This window comes from Pseudopodoces humilis, chromosome 2, assembly GCF_049639895.1.
Source record: "Pseudopodoces humilis isolate 2021_Gansu_Grassland_sample_001 chromosome 2, ASM4963989v1, whole genome shotgun sequence".
NCBI classification, from domain to species: domain Eukaryota; kingdom Metazoa; phylum Chordata; class Aves; order Passeriformes; family Paridae; genus Pseudopodoces; species Pseudopodoces humilis.
Window position 1 is genome coordinate 32,599,112 of NC_142201.1, and position 25,752 is coordinate 32,624,863.

Sequence of the window (25,752 nt, forward strand, 5' to 3'; positions counted from 1 at the left end):
AGGTAGAAATGAAATTGTGACAGCATCCAATAATGGAGTGTGTTCTTTTCCAAAAAATTTTATACTCCAGAAGCTTAGAAAGTTCTGTTTCTACATGCTTTGCTGGGTATTTTATGCTTTCCTTTAGCTAAACTTGACAATTCACAAAACAATAGACTATGGCAGAAATCCTTTAAATCTATACACACATAGAATAGATTACACCTTTCCTAAAATCTCCAAAATTGCTTACTTGAAATTCCGGAAGTGCAAGTAAAGCATATTCAAATGCTGTGTCTCTTCTAACAAAAAGCAAAAGTATCCAAAAGTTAAGATTCAAATCAATTCAGAAATAACTGACAAAAGCAGGAATTTGAAAACAAGGCCAAAATGTCCAGAAGGAGCAGATTCAGGACAGAATCCAAGTAACAACACTCCTCTGTAAAAAAAACAGAAAATGTTACAAGGAAATCTGAGTAAATATACAGCTAAAATACTGCATATCTCATGTAAAAAACTTTTTTTCTCCTAAATAACCATCTTAACAACTGCCAGGGGACCAATGGAAAGGTTCTGGTGGCATCACAGGGCATGCACTCTAAAAGACAGGACCTGGGTTTTTTCCTGTGGCTCTGAAGAAAAAGGAATGCCATGAGACTGACTTATTGAAGGGAATTTGTCAGCCAAGTACTACTGACACACAGAAAGTTAAGCACTGATAATGTCCATGACTAGAATCAGTAAATGTTTCCAGAGCCAGATTTTCCACTGTGCTTTTATGATGAGAGCTGAGCAAATCTTGGAAGCTGGCTGAATAAACAGCATGCAGGCATCACTTGTCTACAAAATTCAAAGTCTCTCTGCAGAATGCAACATTAATCCCTAAGCAGAAAATTGGGTGAAACAGCAAAATCTCATAGGGTCTTTCACATAAAATAAGTAAAATTTGCAAACTAATTAACTAGGAATTACTGTTTCAACAACATGAAGGATTAAAGGATTTTTTTTTCTCCCATATCTAGCTAGTATTATCCAAGGTAAGGCTATGAAAAGTAGGAATTTTACTAAAGGTAATCACTGTACAGGAAGCAGAAATAAAGCAAACGTGTTAGATAGTTCAAAAGCAGAGAGTACAGGACCTACTCAAAAAGTAATGAACCAGCGCACAGAAATGCTGAACTTCCAAGTACGTCTTTTAAAACTCTTAGTATGCTACTCAATTTTTCTCTGAGTAAGAAAGTTACTAAACAGTGCACTGTCTCTGCTAGCAATAAATACATAATCTGGAATTTTAAATGAGAACTAGTCATGATAAACTAGAAATACAAATTACTTTTGTTAATAGGTGTCCACCTACCACAAAAAACATCCACTTGGGAAAGCGTGTTATGTGGTAGCAAAGGACAATACAAAGACAGTCTCTAAAGCAAAACCTCTACTCAAACAAAAAAGAACATGTTACGGGGCAGCAGAAACTTTCTCAGTGTTATACCTGAAAAAAAAATAACCTTATTTTCCTTAAAACATTTCACAGTTATAACTTGGAAGAACCTTGAGACCTCCTGTTCAAACACAAACATTCACTTTCATATGAAGTAATTATTAGTTTACAGCTGAAAAAAATAGTTTAATAATGAGCCACTTAGTTTCAGTAGTAATGTATTTCATTTACCTTAAAGAAACACCTCTCAAACTTTAGGTTACTGACTGAATTTCAGCAGAAACACACACAACAGTGAAATTCTAATTATCAAATCTTTTATTTATTAAAAAAAAAATCATTAAATAAATAGCCATGATTGATTTTGTCTTTTTTAATGCAGGTATATTCATGCCAGAATTCCAGAGAAACTTTAATGGAGAGCAGACAAGACATTTCATCTTGCACAGAACAAGTTCTGCATTTACTTGGCTAGAAATGTACCCTTCTATATCACAATCGACTTCTGTAGAGGAGATTAGCTATTAGATGTAGAAGTTTGCTTGCAAAAGGCTTTAAAGAATGATAAAGGTCAAGTCATATCTGACCACCCTTGAAACATCTCAAAAATCCAATCGTTAAAACTAATACATTACACACTGTCATCTTAATCCTACTTAAACTGACCAGAGTTACCACTAAAATTAGTAAGCATTTGAACATTTAACATAATAAATACTGGTGTTTTATGTTCTGGTATAATCCATTTTGATAAATTAATCTTGTATTTTTTACATCAGCTTCTTTTACAGTGTTCTTAAAGGTTTCTTAAGAACCACTAAGCAAAGAAGATGAATGCTTCTTAGCCTTTTTGCAAAAGAAAAAAAGGCCAAAAATTAAATCAACCGACCTTCTAAACACCAAGATTTGAGTCACACCACTGCACACTGCCCTGTGACCTATTCACAGCTGAAAAATTAGTTGAAAAAGTAAACCATCAATTACTCATAATTAAAGAAAGAAAAATTCTTTTTTCAGCATGAAACACATTTAATGTATTTTCAAGTAAGACTGTTTACATGGAATGAATTTTACACTATATGTTTTTTGATGTTGAAGCATATACACACACTGCCACAACCAACACACTTACCTGTACATTATTTACATTTTAAAATATTTTACACAGCTCTGAAACACCGGCATCATTTAGCTATATACATTTTAACTGGAGTACAAAATGCTTATGGTTCTTTAACACAGGAATTTCAACATAAATCCTGCTATCAGTTCTTCTTTAATTCAGTGGAAGTGGGTGTTAACTTTGTTCCATGCCAGCCATCAGTGACAAAGCTAAAGATTCCACTGTGAAACAAGCCATAAAAACGTGGTTAATATTTGCATTTGCAGCACTCTGCAAACATTTATTGCAACATTCAATTCTGTCCTTTAATAGGAAGATACTGGCTTACTTTTTAAATTGCAGCACTCTGGGACTTCAGACAGCAAGATATTTTGTAAGTTTCTGACAGCTTAGGTAATATTTCACCACATGCATCATCAGCTACCCCTTTGTTATTTCATGTAGTAACAACTGGTAAGAAATTAGCTACTTTGTTTGAAATACTGTTGTGCACCAATAAAAAAGTTGGGGAGGTTTATATACAGCGAGCCATTCTCACAGATGGTTCTGCAGACAAGCTCTTGTTGATGTGAGTAGCAGTGATGGCAGCAGATATTGTCTGTCTTAGACACAGGTTATAGATTGGGAAAGACCTTCAAAATAGTCAAGTCCAAACCTTAACCTAAGACTGCTCAGTCCACCACGAAGTCATGTACCCTGGGCATATCTACAGATGGTGTAAAAACCTGTGAGAACATCCATTTGTGTCCCAGCTAACCCTGATGCCCCACAACCACACTGAGCAGTTGCCCCCCTAACTCAAACTGGCACTGATTAACAATTTAAGCTCATACTAGGTCATAAGTAGAAGCATAGCTATGTCATCCTCTGCTGTTTCTACTGCCAAGGGAGTAACTTCCAACAGATGGGCAGAGCCAAGAGCCCAGTGCAGTTGCAGCTGAGGCACCATAACACTAAAATCTTATCTGGTCAAGATATATCACAGCTGTCAGTCCCAATACCATCAAAAAGAATGCTCTTCTATACCCCCCAGAACTTAGTTTCATTAATTTAGAAAACTGCTTGTCACTTGCTTGGCTACACACCTTCCCCTTATCAAGTAAACAGATGAACTGAAGATAGCTGTCACAGAGAAGCTTGGCACAAATACTCTAAAAAAAAAAAATGACTTTAACTTAACAAGAGGAAAGTCTTGGTGTATCTGTGCATATCTCACAAAATGAGATTATTTAAAATATGCCAACAAACATTAGAATAGATTAAAACATCAACACATTCCAAGCAAACCTGGGTGAGTGCAGGTATGTGAAAAGCCTCATGTACTTACAATGGGGAAAAGAGCCTCGACAGACAGCTTTGTTGAGAACAGTTACAAGAAACATGTGGCAGTTTTTAAAATCAGATTCCATCTTCTCTATGGATTCCATCCTACAAAACAGTTTAACAGAGGAATGCTTAACAGACCAGCATTATATTATCTTCAAAATATGACAAAAATTTCACAGTAAATGACAAAAGTACTCTTTACATAGAATTCTGGCTTGAACTTATAATACTTCAGTTTTGCCTACATATGCTACTTCTGAAAAGCAAAGGCAATTTTGACAGGAGCACCTGTGTGCCATCAAAGGGGCATTAATAATTTCCTCATCATTTTAGACATCTCTGCAGTGACTTAGAGGAGCTGTGTGATTCTAACTGGCACCTATCTTTCCTACATAGGTTTGTAAGTAAGAGAGCCTTTCCTGGTCCTTACTGCTTTAGAGAACCTTGGGGACCTATATGGTCAGTAAAACAACGACACCCACAGTGCTTTACTGTCCGGCAATCTCTTGAATTCCAATTAGGACTCTGTCAGATAGCACTCACACGAGGGAGAAGACACAGTTCACAACAGTCACTCCTTTCCTTTTTCCCCTCCCAAGAAGATACAGATGACACCAGCTATGACTTTTTCTTGCCACATGCAAGAGCATGCAACCACATGCCCTGAGTTTCAGTCTTCAACAACAGCGTTCACAAATTATTTCTGACACTCTGAATGAGAAAAACACTCCAAAAATAGCAACTTCCTAATGTCACAGGAGAACGGGATGGAAGTTTTAGGTAGCATCTGTGCCAAAGAAAAATAGTACTGAAAATATGAAATAAGCCAGTCCACACAAGCTGGCTTCAGGACCATACATCAACTTCTGAGTGTCTGACAAAGCCTTGGAGACTTGCCCAGTATCATCCTTCAAGCAGCAGGTTGCACAAACAGAAGCATAAATGCAGAAAGGAGTGGCTGCAAAAAGGGATCTGGGGGTGTTGGTCAAGAAGAGTGAGCAAGGAGGACGCCCAGGCAGACAGGAGGGCAAACCCCCTCCTGGGGTGCATCAAACACAGCACAGCCAGATGGACAAAGGAGGTGACTGTCCCGCTGTCTTCAGCGTTGGTGCAGCCTCATCTGGAGGTGCAGTTCTGGGCACAAAGTCATACTCAGAGCTGCAAAATTATGACCATGCAGAATTTTAGGTATGTGTACTTACTTCCAAGCCCCTAAACCAGCTTGCCAACGGTCTGCAAACATCAGTACTAAATTTAACACTTTCATTATAGCTTCCTTCACAAAGCTCACCTAAAATAATTAAAACACAAGGAGTAAGACAGAAATTCATTGTTAGGAATAATAATTTTCATTATTACACTGAAATAAGCAGTGGCTTTATTTTTCTTATTATAAACAAAGGTTTCATATGCCATTTAATCTGACCTGTAAAAACCATCTCCTAAGTACAATGTGATTCTTCCAAAGTGAAGATGTTTGTATTTATTCTCCAATTCATTTCCCAGCTGACTACTTGGATGTGGACTTTGCACAGACAGTATGTGGGATAAAAGGTTACAAAGCTATCCAGGTACCTCCATTTCCTGCCATACCACTATGCATAATCTTCCTAACAGTAAAAAGCCACAGTTAGTTCAGAACCTCCCATCTTCTAGAAACAAACAAGTCATTCAGTACCCAATATAAAGAATTTAATTTTATCCTCTTTCCTTGATAAAATTGAGCTGAGAACAGCAAGGGAAACTGGATCTCACACTGGAGTGTGAAAAGCTATCACTTCTTCAAGAGTGCCCATATATTGTTTAGTACGTATGCTGCGAAACAGACAGCATGATTAGTACAAAACTATTTTCATGTCCTGGTAACTCAATACATCAAATATACTAATTTTTTACTCACCTTTTCTCTCAGTAAGCAGCGATCATGAATTGTAGATAGATATCTGTAATGAATCTTTATCAATTGATCTAAATCTTTGGCTTCTTCTACCTGATGTTGAAACTCCAAGCCTGTACTGTGGAGAATCTTAAAAAGAAAACCAAAGCTATTAAATTCCATGCTGCACACAAGTGATTATGCCTCTCTTCAAACAGATTTTTTTAAGAACCTGAAATTGCATGGTTCATTTCCTCTTCCCTCTCAAATGTTAGGATTACCCTCCAAATTACCATCAATAGCAAAAAATTCAAGCTCTTCTCATAACTACACAGCAACATACCTCACATAAATAGATATACTGCCACTACACAAGGGCATGACTATCCCCAGAGAGGCTGAATGGGAATATACACTAATTTTATTAAAAGCAAAATAGGCAACGATAGAGCAGATATATATCTACAGACATTGCCTTTGTATTTGGAAAGTTATGTATACACTGTGTACTAGAGGTTTTTGAGAACCTCTTTTTGCATTACTGTGCTTAAGTCATCTAGCACTGGGAGAAACAGAAAAAAGAATCAGTAATACACAAAGATCAATCATATGCATATAGAACTTCTAAAGCATTTTTAGAATTACTGATTTAAAATGGCCAAGTTGAAACTGAAACATGCAGAAAGGACATTATATTTCCATTTTTCTTTTTGTTTTGGGGTTTTTTTTTAGGTTTTAAAGGAAAATTTATTACACAATAATAATTATAAATATATAAATATATAAAAATATAATATAAATATATATAAATATATTTTATATATATTATAAATAAATATATATAAATAAAAATAATAATTTTAAAGGAAAAGTATTAGGATTTACAAGCTCCTAATATAAATTAAATTGCAATATAAGACAAACCCTAGTCATGATGTAGTTGTGCAGGCTGTTGACAAAATGCATAAGTTTCACTCTTAAGAGGAACATGCGATGTATTTGTTGTTTTATATTTTCTTTTTGTGGTCCAAATACAGGAAGTGTTCCTTGTTCTAATGAAGTTGCTTCCTTATTCTGTGAGTTTTCTGCAGCAGAGACTAGTTCTTAAAAAAAAAAAAAGAAAGAGTGTTGTGCTTTTTGGGAAAAGACTTAACCAAAAAGTCACACCCATAAAGTTTAAACAGTAAAAAAACACATACTTTTAGGAAGATAATTACTTAGCTGATGTTCAAAATATAGATGAACCCATCAACTTTCTAATTCCTTTTTCTAAGACATTAAGTCTACATCCACTTTACATGGGACAGGAAGAGTATAAACATTACTTGGTGAAGGAAATACTAAAAACTCTCCTTGTGTAATCCCCCAACAGTTTACTATTTCAATCTCAAATAGAGTACTTTTTTTCATCTTGTTTTCTTAACTTGTCTGCAAGGTATTACTCATAAAAAGATTATACATAAACATTAGGGTGTGGTAGACAGACTTTCTTTCAATAGAAAAGTCTGTAAAATGAAGTAACAAGTTTCCAGTATAACTAACTAGACTTGAATCAAAGAGAATGCATGAATGGAGCTGTCCCTGAGGCTGACAAGAAGTGAAAAACACACCCAGCTTAATATAGGTAATTTGCAACACTAGCAGAGATTATTATTTTACAGAATGAATCAAAATTCTAACTAGTTTATACTGCTTACTATAGAAAGCAGAAGACTAATCATATCCTTAGACCACAAAACAGAGTATCTTACACTGAAGAAGTATCTTACCATCAAATCGTAGAACATCTAGACTATACTTGGCCCACTTTATTTGCAGCAAGAGCAGAAAAACTTGATTGTAAATTTTTTGGCATTCTAAGCTTATAACTATATCCACAGGCCAAGGAACCTAGGAGGAGGAGAAGATAATAAAGATAGAAAATATAAGTCACTTTAATACAACATTTTAAATCTGTTCTAGAATAAGAACTGCAACCATTTTAATTCACTACCTTGTAACTCAATGTCAAACCATCTAAGGTGTGGACAGGGAGTTTCTTCTTTGCTGTATCAACACTTTCAAATGATATTGACAACCTATGCAAGGAAACAAGTGATGTAATTGGTGAGAATCTGTTTTAAATGAGGTGTTAGTTTCACTAATTTTTATTTCTCACTTCTAACCACTAACTGTCTGATTTAATCCAGAGGACGTGGGTAGGAAAGAGAAAACAGCTCAAAACTTCATTAAAACACATTATTTTAATTAGTGTGCTAAGTGTGTTATGTGTGCATTACATTAACACAGCTAAGTGTGAAAGAAACATAACTAAAGCATGTTATACACTTTACCTTGCACTGTCCTCTGGATAGCGTTGTCCAACTGCTTCTTGCAGGTGAACATTTAAGAAAGCAACATTCTGCCAAGTTTCCTTTTCTCTAATTTTGTCAAAAATAGATGTATAGAAGTCATACATGGTATCTCCAGCTTCAAGTAAGAAAAAATTTCTCATTGCCTGCAAATATTCTACAAGCCTGAACAAGAGAAACACGTAACATTTCCTAAGTCTCATCATACAAGTGAATGCAAAACACAACTGTTACAGAAACAAAAATCTTAAAAATTCTTCACAGCAAAAACTCAGTATTAGATACAAACATAACAAAGTCTACAGTGAATCCGTTGTTTAACCAAGGCATTTTTCCCTATAAGCTTTAACAGCTTCACTAACTCCACTGGAAGCTATCCTACAGGCTAGGAAATTCTCAGAAATAGTATAGTGTGGAAATCCCATCCCTCTCCCTGAAATGAATTTAAAATGACAACACTACTAATAAATACTGTTTGAAATAATATCCCACCAAGCATCCACTGATGACAAATAACAGCTTTGCTGTTGATTCAAGCTAGACCAAGTTTTTACCCAAGAGTCTATCATGCCATATCCCCCTTTTCTTCTTAATGACTTTTATAGCCGTTTATCAAACTGGAGTAGAAACACAACATAGAATTGCTTCTTTTAGTAATGACATACCACTGGTAATAAAAAAACAAAGTTAAGGAAAAATAAATCTACGTACTTACCTATAATCCTTCTTTAAAGTTTGCATCAAATTACCACAGCATTCCAAGTATTGCTTGTCTATGTGAGGATAAAGACAAGACCTCAGTGTCAGTTCAAAAGTCTGGCACGTCACAGATTCTGAGGATCTATCCACACAGACATCCCCACCAGTAAACTTCTCATGAAAGTCACTCTGTTCCAAATACAATCTTCAAAATAAAACAAGATACTTAGGGAAGAAGTCTCATTATTCATACACGGTATAAAACAATGTCATGCCTTCAAAGATTTTGATCAGATTTGGGTCCTCTGCTCTGAAATATATGGTGCAGGGATAATAGAAGTTTATTTTAAGCAGAGCATGCATCCAGCCTATAAAGTGATCCATCATACTGCTTGTGTATCACCAGACATGAGAGGATCACGGAGGACAGCAATAACATAACTGCTTAAGGCATACTTTTGAAAAACATCAAGTTCAAATTTTATACAGCTTACTAAACAAACCCACTTTGATAGGAACTTTTAGAACTATATTGTGCATATACAGCATTCAAATGAGCTTCCCAGGAAAGAAAAATAAAATTAAAGAAACAAAAAAATCAACCAACAACCACAAAACAAACAAACACAAAAACCAAAAAAAACCAAAACCACCCCAGACATGGAGAACTGGTTTGAGGCATCTTAATTATGGGGTCTCTACATATTATATGATGGAAGAGAGTATCTGTGGTCTGCATTTGGTAAGTTTAATTGTTTTTACACAAAAAATATCAAATTATTGTAATATTTTATAAAAAGCTAGTTGCCAGTTGTAACCATTCTAAGAGGAAGTCTGGCTCATAGCAGCTATTGCCTGGATAGACTGAATGAGCTGGATATTGAATTAATGTAGCAATTCTGACAACTAGAATAATCCAAATAAACAAGGGAAACAAAGTCCTATCTATGATTTCTTTAAAATAAATTCTTCCTTTTTTAATGTCAGTTTTAAAACATGTATTTACACAATATTTAGTGAGAACATAAATAGCTATTTTCTTATTTGTAACCACCTAATAAGATTTTCAGAGTTTATCTTTCCTGCTGATTTCCAAGACATTTATAGTCTCTACAGGACTTACCTCACTATGAAGAATGAAGATTTTTATGCAAGTAATTTGAGTTTTTGAAGGCTTTTACAGTTAAATGACTTAAGCACAGCAAAACCGAAGCTGCATTCTTCTAAGACTATACTTGGTGCAAATCAAGGACATTGTGTACAAAAACCAAGCAAATTCATTGAAAAGTTCAGATTTTAAAATGTTATTCACTATTAAACCACTTATTTGCTAAAAGCCTTTTATAATAAGGACTACTCCAATTTTTTATGCTACAAATGGCAAGCAGCACATTCTTCACTGATTTAGTTTTTCTTTAACCATGCACAAGCAGAGTGCCTATTTAGCTTCTCTAACTGACTGTTGGTGTTTGTGTTTATTCTGAACTTGCTTGTTTCCAGTAGCAGCAGCAACAATAATGAAAATGTGATCTACCAAATGTCACCAGGCTGAATATTGCTCTCAACAACACAGCAGGAAGATCATTCATTTACCTGGCAAAATTAATAGCCAGCAGCGGGTCATGGACATCATCCAGCTCCAAGTGTCTTTCTGCTATAGACTGCATCTTTATCAGGCTCTGCTTTGTGGCCTGCTGTTCTGTAATAATGTCTGGGACAGACTCCTCCCCGTGCCGCAGGCGAGACTGCACCGATTCCAAGAACAGTGTATATAAACTCTTCCGTTCAGCATCTGAATTGGGCAACACAAAATGTTGTCTGAACTAAAAGAACTCCACAGTCCAACATTCACAAGCTAACTTTTAAAATATTACATTTAGACCACTATTCAGAAAACAAAATACCTTCAAATACATATTCAAAATAATAGGACTAGGCCAATGCCTAACGTCAGGCATATGTTCAAAAGCACTGTATGCATATTCACAGAATGAGTATCTGAAATATGAAATATTTTGGAGGTTGTTAAAGAGCTTCCTAACTCAGGTACAAAGGTGATTAATTTTTAGCACCTGACAATCTTTCAGTATGTACTGAAGTGAGTCTCCAAAATAATTTAACTATCTCTACTTTCAAACATGAAGAAGCAGCAAGACGAAAAAAAATATTTTGTTTCCTTTAAAAAAAGCAAAATAAACCTCAACCCCAGCATTAGTTACAATGTTGTATTATGTTTTACAATCACTCAAGATGAATATCCTAGATAGCCAAACATCTTTGATCTACTTATGAGAAAGCTTGAAAAAAAAATAAAAATTCCATATGCTAGTTTAGATTACTCAACCACTGAGTAATGGAAAACAATTATTTATAAAAAAACATCAGTTTACTACTAGAACATACAAGTTGGTTTTGTCTCATTAAAAAAAATTGTTTTGTAAGCGCATGAGAAGAAGTTGCAGAAAAATTTAAAGAAATAATAAGAACACGGAACTGCCAACTTTATTCACTTTGCTCTTTTCACTTGTTTGCATTGGAAGAGTATTTTCCATCAGACCTGAAATTATCAACCACAGTACTGGCATTCAACAGAGTGTTACATTATTCTAAAGCCAGGGAAAGCCCATTACCAAAAATACACCCATACTGTTAGACAGCCTAAGGCATAATGGTGTACAAGTTACATCTCACCTCTTGATGCAGCCTGCTGTGGAGAACCATCTTTGCACTGAAGATTCTTCAACAGCTGCATGGATTTTCCAGCCATGATAATTTGCTTTAGCACAGGTTTCAGAAAAGAAACCATTGTGTGCTGTCTGCTTGAAGGAGCCTGATCACTGCCAGAACTGGCACTGGCATTATCACTCATCTTCTCTTCATTCTCTGTCTTTTCTGACACACTATATAATGTGTAGGTAGCATACCAAAAATCTCTGTGATTAACTGGAACATTTTTGTTTCTGTGAAGAAATAAAAAGCTCTTGAGTATTCTCCTTTCCAAAAGGAAACTTCAGTACTAGGGGATATGTATCCTCTTTATTCTATGCTTTGCTTTTCTCTTAGAACAGTCATGAAGCATTTTCAAAACAGTTTGCAAATAAGGATGAGCTAATTTTATACAATCTCAAACTCTGGAAATGATAAACAATTCGCTCATGGGAGATTAAACAACTGTACAACCAAATAAGCCCCAAAAGCAAGTCAAACAGAGCAATTATAATTAAATTTATCCAGGATGTTAACTATTCACAGTGGCACGCATCCTTAGTGTCAAAACGATGAGTGATTGACTTGCAGACTTACTTCAAACCTCAAAGTCAAGTAACAACTACTAGGAAAGCTGAATAATTCTAGAGTAAGTGAAACTCAATTTGTAGTTCGCTTTGGATTTTTTTGTTTACATCAGATACACAGTTTAGTCTTTGAAGTCAGATGGAAAAACCTAAATTACATCATTAAAATGAAGCATAAATATAAGTTGAAATCAGCCCTGTTGGAAGAACTGAAAACACAATTATAGAACCACAAAAAGAGGATATAGTAAGGATGCTAAGGATCTCTGCTACCAAGGAATTATTACAATAGTACTGCTAGAGGTGTTGTCTTTCTTCATGCTCACTTCAACATATGTTAACAGACACAGGTTCAATTAAGTTTGGCAGATAGGGAAAAATGGATTTGTAATAACAAGCCAGAACTTTAATTTCTATATTCACTTTCCACTCCAAGCTGTCAAAAAAAGGGACCAACAAAATGTAGCATAGTAACGGAACAAAATTAACAGCTCAAGTGATGTTTAAGGTATGCACATGTAATTCAAGACACCTATTAACTTTACTACAAGTCAGAAGCAATGAGTATTTTAATTCCAAATAGCATTTGATTCATAACAAGATTAGTAGAGGAATTTAAAAGTAAATTTTGTAATTTTTGCAAATGTCTTGGGTTTGGGAAATGGTTACCTGCTATTAAAAAAACTCAGTACACTCAGAGTCAGCCTGCTCATTATTTACTGTAGATGGGAAAAACCCAAAATAATTGCTTTCTACTCTACAGCAATACATGGTAGAGACCCATATCTATATAATTTCCCTAATGGAAAGTTTGAGACAAGTTATAGAAATATGATTAAAAATTTATTTCTTAAGCAAAATAACAAATGTGAAAACCTACTTTTACTGTCACCCTTTACTCTAGGTTCTACAACAGGTTTACTTGTACAGCATTATGTGTGTCTAGTATCAAGCATCCCTACCTCTGAATAATAAATTCTTTTGCAGGATCAAACAAATTACCATGGACTATCCATTCATCCACTGTCTGTAAGTATGGCCTCACAGTTTCAACCCAGAGAGAGAACAAAAGGGATACCTGAATTTAAAGGAAAAAATAAAACTGGCTGAATGTTTTTATGCTAAGCATTGAAAGCAATATGGTGAAGTCTAATCTCTAAATTGTGCAATCACAGTTTGTTATATATACATAACTACACTTAAGAATTTTAAAGATAAAATGTTAAACTAAAAATTACAGCTTTTTTTTTAATGGAAGCCTGTATGGTTCATGGCCCCTCTTGTCACTCCTGTCATCACAGATCCAAACACTTTCTCACTCTAACATCCCTGAAACAGTAACGGATAGTCATAAAACACTTTGTGGTTTCAAAACATCGAAATCAGGAAAACAAAAGGATATAATGACATGAACTGTATTTTCAATAGTATAATCAAGCTCCTGTAAAAATCCAAACCCCCACATTTCAGCATTAACTGAATTATGCAGTTGTAGAAATAGGAGGGAAAGCTATTCCAAAGTTCCCTCTTTCAAAACAGCTTCCTGGCCTCTGATTTTCCACAGTCCTTCCCCTCAGTCCTCAAAAATTACTGCTCTTGATCCTGTCATAAATCCATTTTCGTCCAGGTTAAGTGAACTCACGTCAAAAAACAATAATGCTTTAGTTACTAATTCTAGTAATTTAGTTAGTTCTAGTGTGTTGTTCTGTTAAGGAAGGAATTATTTCCCCTACCGTTTGCTCAGATGCCTCTCCAACACTGTCATATTCAAGAATAGCTTTGTAGAGGGTATTAAGCAGATGAGATGCTCGTACAACATTTCTAGTGTCAGGTGGCACTTCTGCTACTCCTGTGCTGAACACCTTGTGAAGTACCTTCAGTTGTGCTAGTCTGGGAGACAGCTTATCTATTACTATTGAAAGTGTGACTGTTTTATCTGAAAATAAAAAAAAAAAAAAACAAACAAGATGCATAACATAACGTCCAACAGAAAAGCAAATTTTGTCAGTGTTAATTACTTGTGTGTCCCCCTCATGTAAAACTTCCCTTGCACTGTACCTTTGTTGATTATGCATTTTTCAATTTCAGTAAGTTCCTCTTTAAAACTAATGAAATATTTATATAAAGCCCACATAAAAGCTTGGTAGGTTCTGAATGGGGCTTCTGTAGTCTTCTTTGGAGTGGAAACTGTTCCATGCATTATGCTTTCTGGGTTGTGTCCCATCACTTCATCAATAAACTTCTGTAGTCTAAACACAACTTGACCATATGCTGCTATCTGCTCCAATACAGATCTCAGGCAATTCTAAAATAAAAACAAAAAAAACCTTTTTCGAATCATCTAACAAAAACTGTATTTCATAAAGCCTAAAATGGCATTACAATATTATTTTTATTAATTAAAATATTACAGAATTCTGCAATTGCTATTGCTTCATCATATTCTCAGATACAGGAACAGCCCATTCAGTTTTATTAAGTCAGATGCTGTTTTAGACAAAACACAATTGTAGAAATATGTAGAAAAATGGCAGAAATTTCCACAAGCAGTTTAATTTCCTATTCCCACAAATTATATCTTTCTAATGACATATTCCTCTGAGATTCAGAAACAACTTACATGGGTTAAATGAGTTACAATAATATCATTCCGCACAGTCACTTTTCCATCATTCAGCTGAAATATAAAAAGCTTTTTCACTCCTGAAAGTAGCCTTGAAAAAAAACAAAAAGAGTAGTAATTTTCCCCCTTAATGGACTTATAATTATATATAATTAATAAAAAAACTAGCTCTCCCTTGCCTGAAAGTTTATTTTCTTTGAGTAACAGGAGACCACAAATCAAGTACGATGCTATTGGTACTGTAAGTTGTTGCCAGAACAAGAACTATTAAACACTGGCATGAAGTAAATATTTCCTAAAGTTTCTTTCCAGTTGAGATAATTTCCAAGCTATAAGATGACTCAGTCTGCTTTCCAAAACTGAGCATTGTTTTATAAATCCATAGGGACAAGATAAGAACAAACTGGTTCTTTTTAACAATTAGACTTGAATAATCAATGCCAAAAAAAAGCTAGTAAGCTACTTTCTTCTTTGTGCATCACCGAATGGAAAGGACCCTTAAGATCATCTAGTTACAGCCCTCAGGCCATGAAGTGACACCCCCTCTCACCAGACAAGGTTGCTCAGAGCTCCACCCAACCTGCTAGGGATGGGGCATCATAGGCATCCACTTCTCTGGGCAACCTTTTCCAGTGCCTCAAATGTGAATGGCTAACACACATGCAGCACCTTTACTGTCAGAAACAGTATAAATTAAAAGCTTAGTAAGAATTCCTTCTTCGGAGATCTTCAAAGAGAGACCTCTCATTTCCTTGAGAGAAATACTGAATGTTAAAATGCAAGCTTTGTGATGTTGCACTTACCAAAGAGTTTCTCGTATAACCTGTGTTTCTGTGACCAGTGTCCTCTCTTCTGGCGCGTACAAAGGATCACTGGCGTACAAATGGTGGTCCCTTAGAGAAAAGGAAATTAGAACAATTTAGTGGCTGAAATAACAGCTAAATCACCTGAAAGTAAGAATGAAGCACTAATCTTTAGGCTCAGTTTTGTTCTGCTCACATCTGAGCAGATTCAATCCTCACGGGGACAATTTAAGTATATAAAACAAAAAAAAGTACAGTTTATTTTCATATTGTTAAGCAAGATACTGTGGAAAACAATCAAATATCATCTCATCTTACATAGCAAGACAAGAAATTAAGTAGCAAATGCCTGAAGTACTGAATTTCCACTATTTTGGGGGGGCGAGGGGGAGGGAGGTTGTAGGTTTGGGGTTGTTTTTTTTTAAATTATTCAGTTACTTCTATTCAGTTATTTCTCATTCAGTGCTGTGAAAACTTATCATTACTTTCTAGAAAAAATACCAAGCTAAAAAGTAAAATACCAATTTCTCTAAGCCATATAAGAAAATTCTCTCTTTAGCTCAAAAGCTTACTTAAAAGTGGAAATTTTCATATCCATCTACGAATTTTCTCTAGAGATCCTGTCTTACGCAATTCTTTGTAAACCTTCCTCAGTACCTTTTCATATTTTAGCAAAGCGTAGAATGATTATGTACATTTTTATATTTTTACTCATTAAAATCAGTGGCAAAAGTTATGCAATCACACTCAATAACAAGAAGTCCAAATTAAGTAATACCACCTATATATCACATCTAACAACACTGCAGCAGAAGCAGTATTGTTTTATTCATGTTACCCATTTTCTAATATTGATTGTAAATTGTGGTTTTTAACTAGCTAGAAAACCACCTTATACTAAAATAACTCCTTGATTAAAAAACTCATTAAGAAAACCAAGGGCAAATCTAATGAACTTCATAGCTGATACATCAAAATTTGGGACAGGAAAGAATGAGACTCCCTTTTATTTTTAATTCTCATTTTCTTTTCAAGGCCATGGTAAATTATGGCAATGTACTGTTTTAAGTTTCTTCCCCACACAAAATTTACGTTTAACTTTCTAAGGGAAGCACCAAAAACATTTCAAAAATTTAAACATTTGGGGGCTCCTCACTTCCAGGACCACTTACAACTCACCTATATTAGGTCCTCAAAGACCTTATAAGGGTCAAGCTAAACAAAATTCAATAGTCAGATACACATTTTTGAAAACTTAAACACTTCTCTCTGACATGAGAAACTTCATAAAAATTAAATAAAAGGATAAGAATCTATAATAGAAAAAGCAGCTCATTTGTTCATCTTATTAATTTGTACCCCTTTAATTCTGTTCTTAAGTGAATTGTAATTACTATAGTATCTTTATGCTTCCAACAGTAAAGAGGCTTAAAAAGGTCAGTATTTAGCATTGTATGCCAGGAAGGAATATTTTACTGTTTTCTTACCAGACTGCAGCCAGGTTGGAATGCAAGTGCAAACTATGTGAAAAGCGAGGAGCCCTTCCTGTCCAGTACTGAGGAACCACATGCTGCTCCAGCCAGCTGCGGGCATCAGGCTCACCGACTGTGAAAATATGAGACAGGCAGCAAGGCGTTTTTATTTATGCAGGAAATGCTTATAAAACACAGGAAGAAGTTATTAATAAGCCTATTCACTCAGCTGCAGAATCACAAATCTTTTCAAATGAATTACCATTTACACTCTACTGCATTGGGAATTTAATACCACTGTGCACAAGTTAATTTATACAGAAATGTAATTCTGCACATTTCCCAAATGCTGCAAAAGTCCTAAAAAATAAGCTCTGCTCAGTGCTGCTGAGGCCTCATCTGGGTACTGTGAGCTGCTTTGGGTGCCACAATATAAGAAGGAGCTATTAGAGAGTGTCCAAAGGAAGGCTACAAAGACAGTGAAAGCCCTAGAGGGGAAGCCATATGAGGAGCAGCTGTGATCAGTTGGTCTGTTCAGCCTGGAGGAGACTGAGGGGAGACCTCACCATGGTCCACAGCTTCCTCATGAGGGGAAACGAAGGAACAGACTCTCTGGTGACTCCCTCCTCTTTGGTGACCAGTGACAGGGCCTGAGGCGATGGCCTGAAGCTGTCAGGGGATGTTTAGGCTGGGTATCAGAAAAAGGTTTTCCACCCTGTGAGTGGTTGGGCAATGGAACATCCCCAGGGCAGTGGTCACAGCACCAGCCTGACAGAGCTCAAGGGTTTGGACAACACTCTTAGGCACAAGGTGTGACTCTTGGGGATGATCCCGTGCAGGACCAGGAGCTGGACTTGGATGATACTTGAGGGCCCCTTCCAGCTCAGGATATATGATTCTAGAAGCTTGAAGATATACATGGTTCCTGATTCTTTCTCAAAAAATGTGTTTCTGTCTTGGACAATTCTCAAATGCTATATACAAAAACAGGCTGACTTAAAAAATAAACTGCCAAGTGTCATCAACTTTATCACAACATTCTTTTTTTATCAGACATTTAGTACATTACCTAAAACAGTTTTTTCTAAAATGTGATTGTCAACAGAACTTTATCTAATCCCAGTTAGATAGCTACTGCTTATATAATATATATTAAGCAGCTGTCATTTATCCCACAATATTTTGTGAAAAAAATATACAGCTACATTTAATACTCCGAAGCTATTCAAGAGAAAGCCACTAGTATTTTAACTAAATAAAACCTTTTTTTCCCCAGAAACATTTCATACCCACAACTGAGCCAGCTATTTCTGTTGGAAAATAAATTTTGCTTCACATTCTGATATATTGTTTCTTTACTGGAAAAAAATAAATCAATAAAGAACAGTAACATGCACCTTATATTACAATTCTAGATCTGTAACACCATACCTCACTAAAGAATAATAAAAAAACTACATTATCTTGCTAAATTTTAGTAGCTATATCAGAATAATTACAGCTTATTCTAACCTTTCCAGGAAGCATTAGGTACTGTCTTCTTATTTGGATCTTGGTCTTCCAAAGGTGTCCTGTCTACTTGAATACCCGAGTCCTCCCTGCTCAAGGGCTGAGTGTCCTCTTCCTCTTCACTTTCTCCAGACCAATCCTGTGAAGTGCAATAAACCCCAAGACACTTCAGTACAACATAGCAGATATTTCTATATTCAGCTCCTATTCAAGCCAACATTAACTATTCTTTTTTACACTATGAAGTAAATTCAGGACACTAGGACTAACATAACTGTCTAACAGAGAATTATTTAAGTTATATAAACATTAATAATGTTTAAAGCAAATCAGAGTTCTAGAAAAGTTCACATAACTGCAGTAGGTTCTGCAAGAGTCAGCAGAAGCAGGCAGTTTAATTGCAAGACTAAGTCAAAATATTGTAAAAAACAGAAGTTATTCTGTTATTCTGCTTGAGTCTGTGTTATTTCGTGGTATTGAGCAGAGTACTGGGGAATCCTGCAAGAATCAACATGCAGAGCATACAAACTAGGACAACTCAATCAGGTCTTTAACACAGTTCAAACCAGTTTATACAGTTGGAGTTTTACCTTAAGAAATTACTTACTGGTGTATCTATGCCTGGGCCAAAGTAAATTTCTTCTCCTTCCATCAAATACTTTACCCAATCAAATTCTTCTTCCTTTTCTAAGAGAAACATAAATATAAAAATAGTAAGTATCACATAACTGACTTTCTTTTCTTCTAAAACACTTCCAAAGTTAAAACTATCTTGATACTCTATAGCTAAAACAAAAGACATTCCCTTCCACTTAAGGTTACACCACCGTTCCATTAACAAGGTTCAACATGACATAAATTGTGATGTATCAACCATGTATATCCCTTATTAATTCTCAACTTTATTGCTTATACACTCAAAATATGCAACACAATGTGCCATCAGCACATTTAACATTTATATTATGTAACACTACCCTACACTTCAGTCCTGGAAAAACATGCAAGAATGCAACACACCACTTATTGTGACTAGTAAGTCCCATTTAGCTCAATAATTTAAATATGCACAAGGATCCCAGACTGTAAAAGATACCACATATCCATGATGTGACGTGTGATACTTTCAAAGTAACAACCACACTTACAACATATGATATCTTAAACATGAAGCTTACTCAACTGTAATTAGTGTTGTTTGAGATAACTTCTTCATATTCACATTCCTGGAATGGGCTGAAAGTGCATTCAAAACACCGCCGAGGGAATGTGCAGAGATCATTCAAAAAGGAATCTTAAGATGCAAGATTTTCTTTAGGTTAGTCTGAAATATTCTTCTTTCAGTCTATGATACAACACTGTAAACAAATGGGGGATGGTATCCACTCAAATTTAAGCACAAGCCTCATTTTCAGGCACTGAGTGAAAAAGTCCTACTTTAGAAAGCAGGCAGCTGGGATCTCCCTCTGGAAACCTTCAAATGCATCTCCCTTTCCTTGATTATTTACATCACCATCAGGAATTTACATCACCAAAACTTTTTCCAGAGATCTAATATTGAGATGCAAGACAGAGACTCAGGACAGAAATCCACTGTCTGTCTTTGAGCATGTAAGCACTGCTGAACAGATGGAGAACGTTTGTTTGTGATTGTGGTCCAAGTCAAAGAGAGTTCCCAATGTACATCAGTGGCTGGAAAACTAAAATAAGTGATGCAACATAAAAAGGGGTAGGAAAGACTTGCAAGATATTTTAAATGTACAAATTATAAAGACAATCAGTAAAGCAATGTGAAATGAAGGAGATAATAAAATGGAAAAGAAAAATGTCCTTCTTATCAGACTGCATTGCAGTTTGTATCTTTCATTAGCCATATAAACATCTCATAAACTTACCCACTTCTTTGACTCTTGGTTTTTCCACATAGGTGGTGTTGGACGGCGAATCAGACAAACACAACAGAAGAGACAGTATGGAATAGTGTGTATCCGTCTTTAAAACACATTAGAAAAAAAGCAAGTCTGTAAGTGGTCTAAAAGATTTTGCTTAGTAACAAAGCCTATTATCTGCAGAAACGCTCCCCATTAGTTCTCATTCCCCAGTCCTGAATTACAAAAAGAACATCTGCAACATGACATTGAATTGTTCATTTTCTTCTGCCTACTAATTAGCCAAACAGTATACAAGTCCTTCAAAAGCAGCCACAGCATATGCTGCCTCTTACTGAGCTGATAATCAGAGAATATGGAAAAGACGCAAGTGAAAGTAAGAAGTCATCACAGGACAAGGGATAATGGACAGCCAAAAAAATGTTGATGAACTGGAAGGACATAGGTACGGACCGGCAGGAAACCAAGTCTTAGCTTCCCTTTTCACATGGCCAATTATTTCAAACAGAGGCTAAAATTACATTAGCTAAAATCACTACATTTTAATATCATGTTTATATTATCTTCTCAGATCTGAAAAGCTACACAGATCACTAAGGATGAATCTAAAACTCCAGTATTACAGTTGTGAAACAAAAGGCCTTCAATCAGGTTAGAATACTGTGCCAAAACTGGGATGGTCCAGAAATTTGTATTATTGTCTATTTCCTAAAATGTGTTTACCAGTATAAAACCATTTCTTACTATAAAAAGATTTTTCTTTGGCCTCATTGTAACTTTACAAAGATCTTCAGTCAACCATTTCACATCTAGACACGTGGAGATTCTGCTGTCTAAATCCTTATACACTTTCACACACTCATTAACACACAAAGCTGTTTTGGAATGAGTTCCACTTGCATTTTAGAAAAAATAACTCAAATTTCTGACAAAGCAGCATATACAAGGATTATAACATGTTCCTACCGAACATTACTGATTTTGTCAAAGAAAACCAGCAGGTCATTGACAGAACCACATGTGTGAGCTGGTGCTCCACTTACCAGCCACAGAAACCAGTAAATATCTAATCTTTCCAGTTATGTGTCACTGCTAAAAACTAAATGCCATTTAACTTCCCTAATATGAGATTAATTTACCTCCAGCCATACCCCAGCTGCATTTTTAAAAAGAAAAGGAAATAAAAAAAAAATCTTAGGAAACTTGCAAAATTCAATTATTAAGTACTTTCTTGGGTGTTTGGTTTGGTTGGTTTTAATTTCACTCAAATCTCAAAAGAAGCACTATTAAAGGTACATTTTCAAAAATCCAGAGACTACTATTCAGTACAGTAACTGAATATGTGTAAGCTATTAAGGGCCCCTGGATTTTCCCCACAAATTAAGAGGAACCTAGAACACACAAAGAAAGATTAATGTCAGTTTGATGAGAAGTAAAATCAGACTGCAATTCAGAAGACACAATTCTATTAAAGAGCATCTTTACATGGAGCACCACCTCTTAAATCAGAAGCTTAGATCTCCCAACAGCAGGAATTTTCTAAGATCCAATTCATTATTACACTGCCACACCGGAAAGAAACTAAGTGAGACAACTTTGCCATCTTCATCCACTCCATATCCTAAACTGACTTGATACAAAATGTATCAATGGCAAAACACACACACAGTCTCAATATGGAAGCTACAGAACAGGAGCATTCCAACTGGAAACTCTAAAACCAAAACACCCAGATGGATTACTTAAGGTAAAAGAATTGGCAAAGAATAAGAAATGCTCAGCTCATTGTTGTTTTAGAACAGACAAGAATCTAGATTCACCTAGACTCCAGCTACAGCATTTATACAATGCTTACCCTAAAACACTTGCTCTGTGTGAGTGTGCAATGAGATTCACAGTCATGAAACCCCATGTCCTGGAACCCTGAGAAGACAATATATGCATTTTCATTTCTGGAAATCCATGACCTGAACAGCAACTCCAAAGTCTGCTGCTAAGTCACCTGAAATTTCCAACACATTACAACTGCAGTTCCCATTGTCAGTGTAAATGCAAGAGGGATGGAGAAAAGAACAAGGAATTTGCAACGTACGTACCTTTGTTTCTTCAGTACTTGGGAGTGGCAAGTTCAGAAATTTTTCTGTTAGTCTTTTCCAGCTTGCAGCTTTTCCAAGGTCAGAATGAATTACCAATTTTTCATGTATTCTAATAACACAAATAGTATCAAGAAGGTTTTTAAAAATATATATATAACCAATGCATTACTAATACATAGACATAAAACTTACCCTTCTATTGTTCTCTCTACTTTATGACTGTTCACATCAAGGAAACGGTGAAATCTGTGTAAGAAATCTGCATTAGAATATGTTTAAAAGGAAGCTGAAGTAAAAAAAAAAATAAAACTGCATTACATATATGAAGACATTACTAGTTTAATAATGCACACTTAGCAACAGCATTAAGCATCAACAAAATTCAATCTTGGCGTATCTTAGCTCAAGAAGGATTAAATATAATTGGCCTGAAAGACTGAAAAAATTGAATGCAGGTTACATCTAAACAGCAGTCTAAGCTGAATGGAAAATTACTACTGTACCAGCAAACTAAGCAATTAAAGTATGCTGTCTGCTAAGTCAAGTAGAGCAAGGAGATCAAGAACTGTGTTGTCAAAGGCATTGGTGTCAAATCCACAAAATTATCTGGGACCTACATCCCAGGCAAAAAAAAACCCACCCACATGGCAAGGCCTCTAAACCCAAAAGAAGCTCATTTTTATAAAGCATAAGGGAGAGTGTCAAAGAGAAAAGAGAGCTTGATCAAAAATAAAGACAGATATATCAACAAAGGTATATATATGTATAGGGACAAAACAAGAACTCATGGAAGGTAAAATGGACTTTGGAGACTAAATTAGGCTATGAATAGGTTCTTCAGATACAAAGATTAAAAAAACAGGGAATAAGATGTGACAACACTGAGTACAAGGTCAAGATACTCTGTATATCCTCAGAACCAAATCAATGTTTCCAGCAACAGGTAATAGAAAATGGTAAAATTCTCATGGCCACAGACATAAATGAAAACTGCTGAATCCCAGTCATGAGCAACAGTTAAGCTAAATAGACTGAAATTCAAAAGACAGTATGAAATCACTTCAATGCCAAAGTAATGAACTAGAAAGTGAAACTGTAAGGCAGTTAGTAAGGATTTTAATAAGTAGCACTGCAGGATGAAGATAGGCCCATGTTAAAGACTTTGTAACTACATACACATTAGTCTGATTTCAACAGTGTATAAGGATTTGGAATAAGAGCACAATAAAATATAGCACTGACTAAATAGGTGGCATTTAAGTTTAAGAAAATATCTAATTTATTACAGCACATTAGTTTACATAGGAAATCATTAATTTAAAATGCTGGTAAGTAAAAGAACTGGAAGATTTAGAATATCACACTGAAAAGACAATAAAATATCAAACCAAGAATCTGTCCTGAAAAGTAAAATTAAGCTGCAGGGAAGTTATCAGTGAAAATCCTTTAGTCTGTTACTCAAAGCTTTAATTAATGACTAGCATACATACAAAAAAAAAATCTTTTTTTTTTAGGCAAGTTGGGAATATCATGAATAAAAGAGGACTAGAGAGATGCATGTAAATAAATAGGTGGATCCGAGACCTACAGCACACAAACATCATTAAATCTAACAATACAAATCACAAGTACCCAAGTATCACAAACTTGAAACTAAGGAGAGTTTCTGCTACAACCTAAGGTCTCACTGTTTGCAAATGTAATACTAGATAATTTCAGGCTGATGTTACATGCACATTCCTTTGTGACTGTTCACATCAAGAAAACAGTGAAATCTATGTAAGAAATCTGGCATGAAAAAAAAACTTCTTCCCAACCCTCCCTGTCAAAAATTTCACTCTGCATCACCCCCTCTGCTTTCTAAAGGCACATAAAAAACCCAAATAAAACACCAACAATTCCCCAATCTAAAAGAGCACACAGCTACACAAGCACCTGGGTGACCAAAACTGAGGGTGAGATTTGCATATTTTATTTGAACCTATTAGCAGTTAGGATTCACAGATGCAAGGCAGTTATGCTACTGCTCCTCCAAAAATGCATTCTATCAGCATGAAAAATGTAAAGTAGCATTGATTTTATATGGATTAGCTACTAGCTGATTCCAAAAAGGCAGCAGCTAGTGACAGTACCGGTAACTGGAAATACATCATGCAAGAGTTTCACAGCTTTCACAGAATATTCTGAGTTGGAAGGAACCCACAACGATCATCGAGTACAACTCAAGCTGGCAGAATAGACTGGAACAATAACCGTGATAACTGAAAACTGAAAGTTTCACACTCAAGTGTGGAAATTGAGTAAGGGCATTTTAGGTGGCAGTATAAAGGGCTACTACGTATTTAGAAATTAATAAAGACCTCGTTTCTGACAAGCCCAAATAACACCAAACACGTTCTCTTCCTGCAGACTGATAACCTTACAGACAAGCAGCACAGCATCCTTAGCCAGGTTTATCTCAATTTGGCAGAGCCCTCCTCACTTGTTCTTTACACACAACCATAATGCATCTCCCTCCAACAAAGTTCTGGGCGGCTAAATGAACACGCTGAAAGGCACCTTTTAACATAGAAGAAAATCCCTAAAAGACCATGATTCAAACGTGACAGAGTAGCGGTCATTGATGCGTGGCAGAGACTCGTACAAGGCCCTCGGCGCTTCCCCAGACACGGCGCACGGTGGGCACGGCGGGCCGCGGCCCCGTCCCACACCCCCGCGGCAGGCACCGGGACCCTCCATCTCCCGCTGACCTGAAGTTGGACCAGGCGAAATTGAGCGCCGCCTGGAAGCGGTCTCCGCCCAGCTCCTCCTCGGGCAGGCCCGTCACGCAGCGCACCAGGGCGCGGACGGCACGGTCCTGCTCCTGCTCGAAGCGGCCGCGGGGGCCGGGCGGGCCGGGCGGCGCCGCCATGGCCCGGTGTCTAGGCAGGAGGACACAGAGGGACAGAGGGACACAGGGGCGGCACCACCGGCGCCACACGGAGCCGCCACCGCCTCCCGCCCCTCCTCTCGCGAGGCTTCCCCGAGCGGCGCATGCGCCTGGCAGCCGCGCTGGGAGCGGCAGGGGGGCGGGCGCTCGGCACCTCACGGCGCAGGGGGGCAGCGGCTGTGAGGGAGCCGGCGGGAATGAGTGTGTGGGACCCGGCAGGAAGGGGAGAGAGGGAGCCGGCAGGATTCTTCCTCGTCGGGAGAAGCACCGCCGATTCAGCCCCATTGCTTCAGCATCCCCCTTTCACGGAAATTACACTTGTCTTCCGAAACATCCCAATAAT

General features: G+C 36.5%; 1 protein-coding gene across 4 annotated transcripts; it reads right to left on the bottom strand.

Annotated features, from left to right (window-relative positions):
- Positions 1–1,720: 1,720 nt before the first annotated feature.
- Positions 1,721–25,394, bottom strand: TUBGCP5 (tubulin gamma complex component 5). 4 transcript variants are annotated; one of them, XM_014255174.2, is made up of 24 exons: positions 25,231–25,394; positions 22,673–22,726; positions 22,481–22,589; positions 20,391–20,487; positions 19,679–19,789; positions 19,103–19,182; positions 18,499–18,634; positions 17,002–17,119; positions 15,515–15,604; positions 14,709–14,802; positions 14,147–14,393; positions 13,822–14,024; positions 13,051–13,166; positions 11,487–11,755; positions 10,389–10,587; positions 8,812–9,000; positions 8,079–8,261; positions 7,739–7,823; positions 7,515–7,635; positions 6,670–6,848; positions 5,770–5,895; positions 5,072–5,160; positions 3,871–3,971; positions 1,721–2,764 (listed from the first exon to the last, which is right to left on the bottom strand). In XM_014255174.2, the coding sequence occupies exons 1-24, from the start codon at positions 25,389–25,391 to the stop codon at positions 2,718–2,720; spliced, it is 3,204 nt and encodes a 1,067-aa protein (XP_014110649.1). In that variant the 5' UTR covers positions 25,392–25,394; the 3' UTR covers positions 1,721–2,717. The 4 variants fall into 4 exon arrangements, with proteins under 4 accessions (XP_014110649.1, XP_005516564.1, XP_087908072.1 ...); XM_005516507.3 differs by lacking the exon at positions 19,679–19,789; XM_088051946.1 differs by lacking the exons at positions 22,481–22,589; positions 22,673–22,726; positions 25,231–25,394 and adding an exon at positions 22,240–22,444.
- Positions 25,395–25,752: the final 358 nt, after the last annotated feature.

Bases quoted from the DNA above. Each gene is read 5' to 3' on its own strand.
- TUBGCP5 (XM_014255174.2), bottom strand. From the start codon at position 25,391: ATGGCGGCGCCGCCCGGCCCGCCCGGCCCCCGCGGCCGCTTCGAGCAG. The intron at 22,727-25,230 runs GTCAGCGGGAGA...TTTCTTACACAG, and splicing joins TTCGCCTGGTCCAACTTCAG to ATTTCACCGTTTCCTTGATG. The intron at 3,972-5,071 runs GTAAGTACACAT...ACTGTTTTGTAG, and splicing joins GCTGGTTTAGGGGCTTGGAA to GATGGAATCCATAGAGAAGA.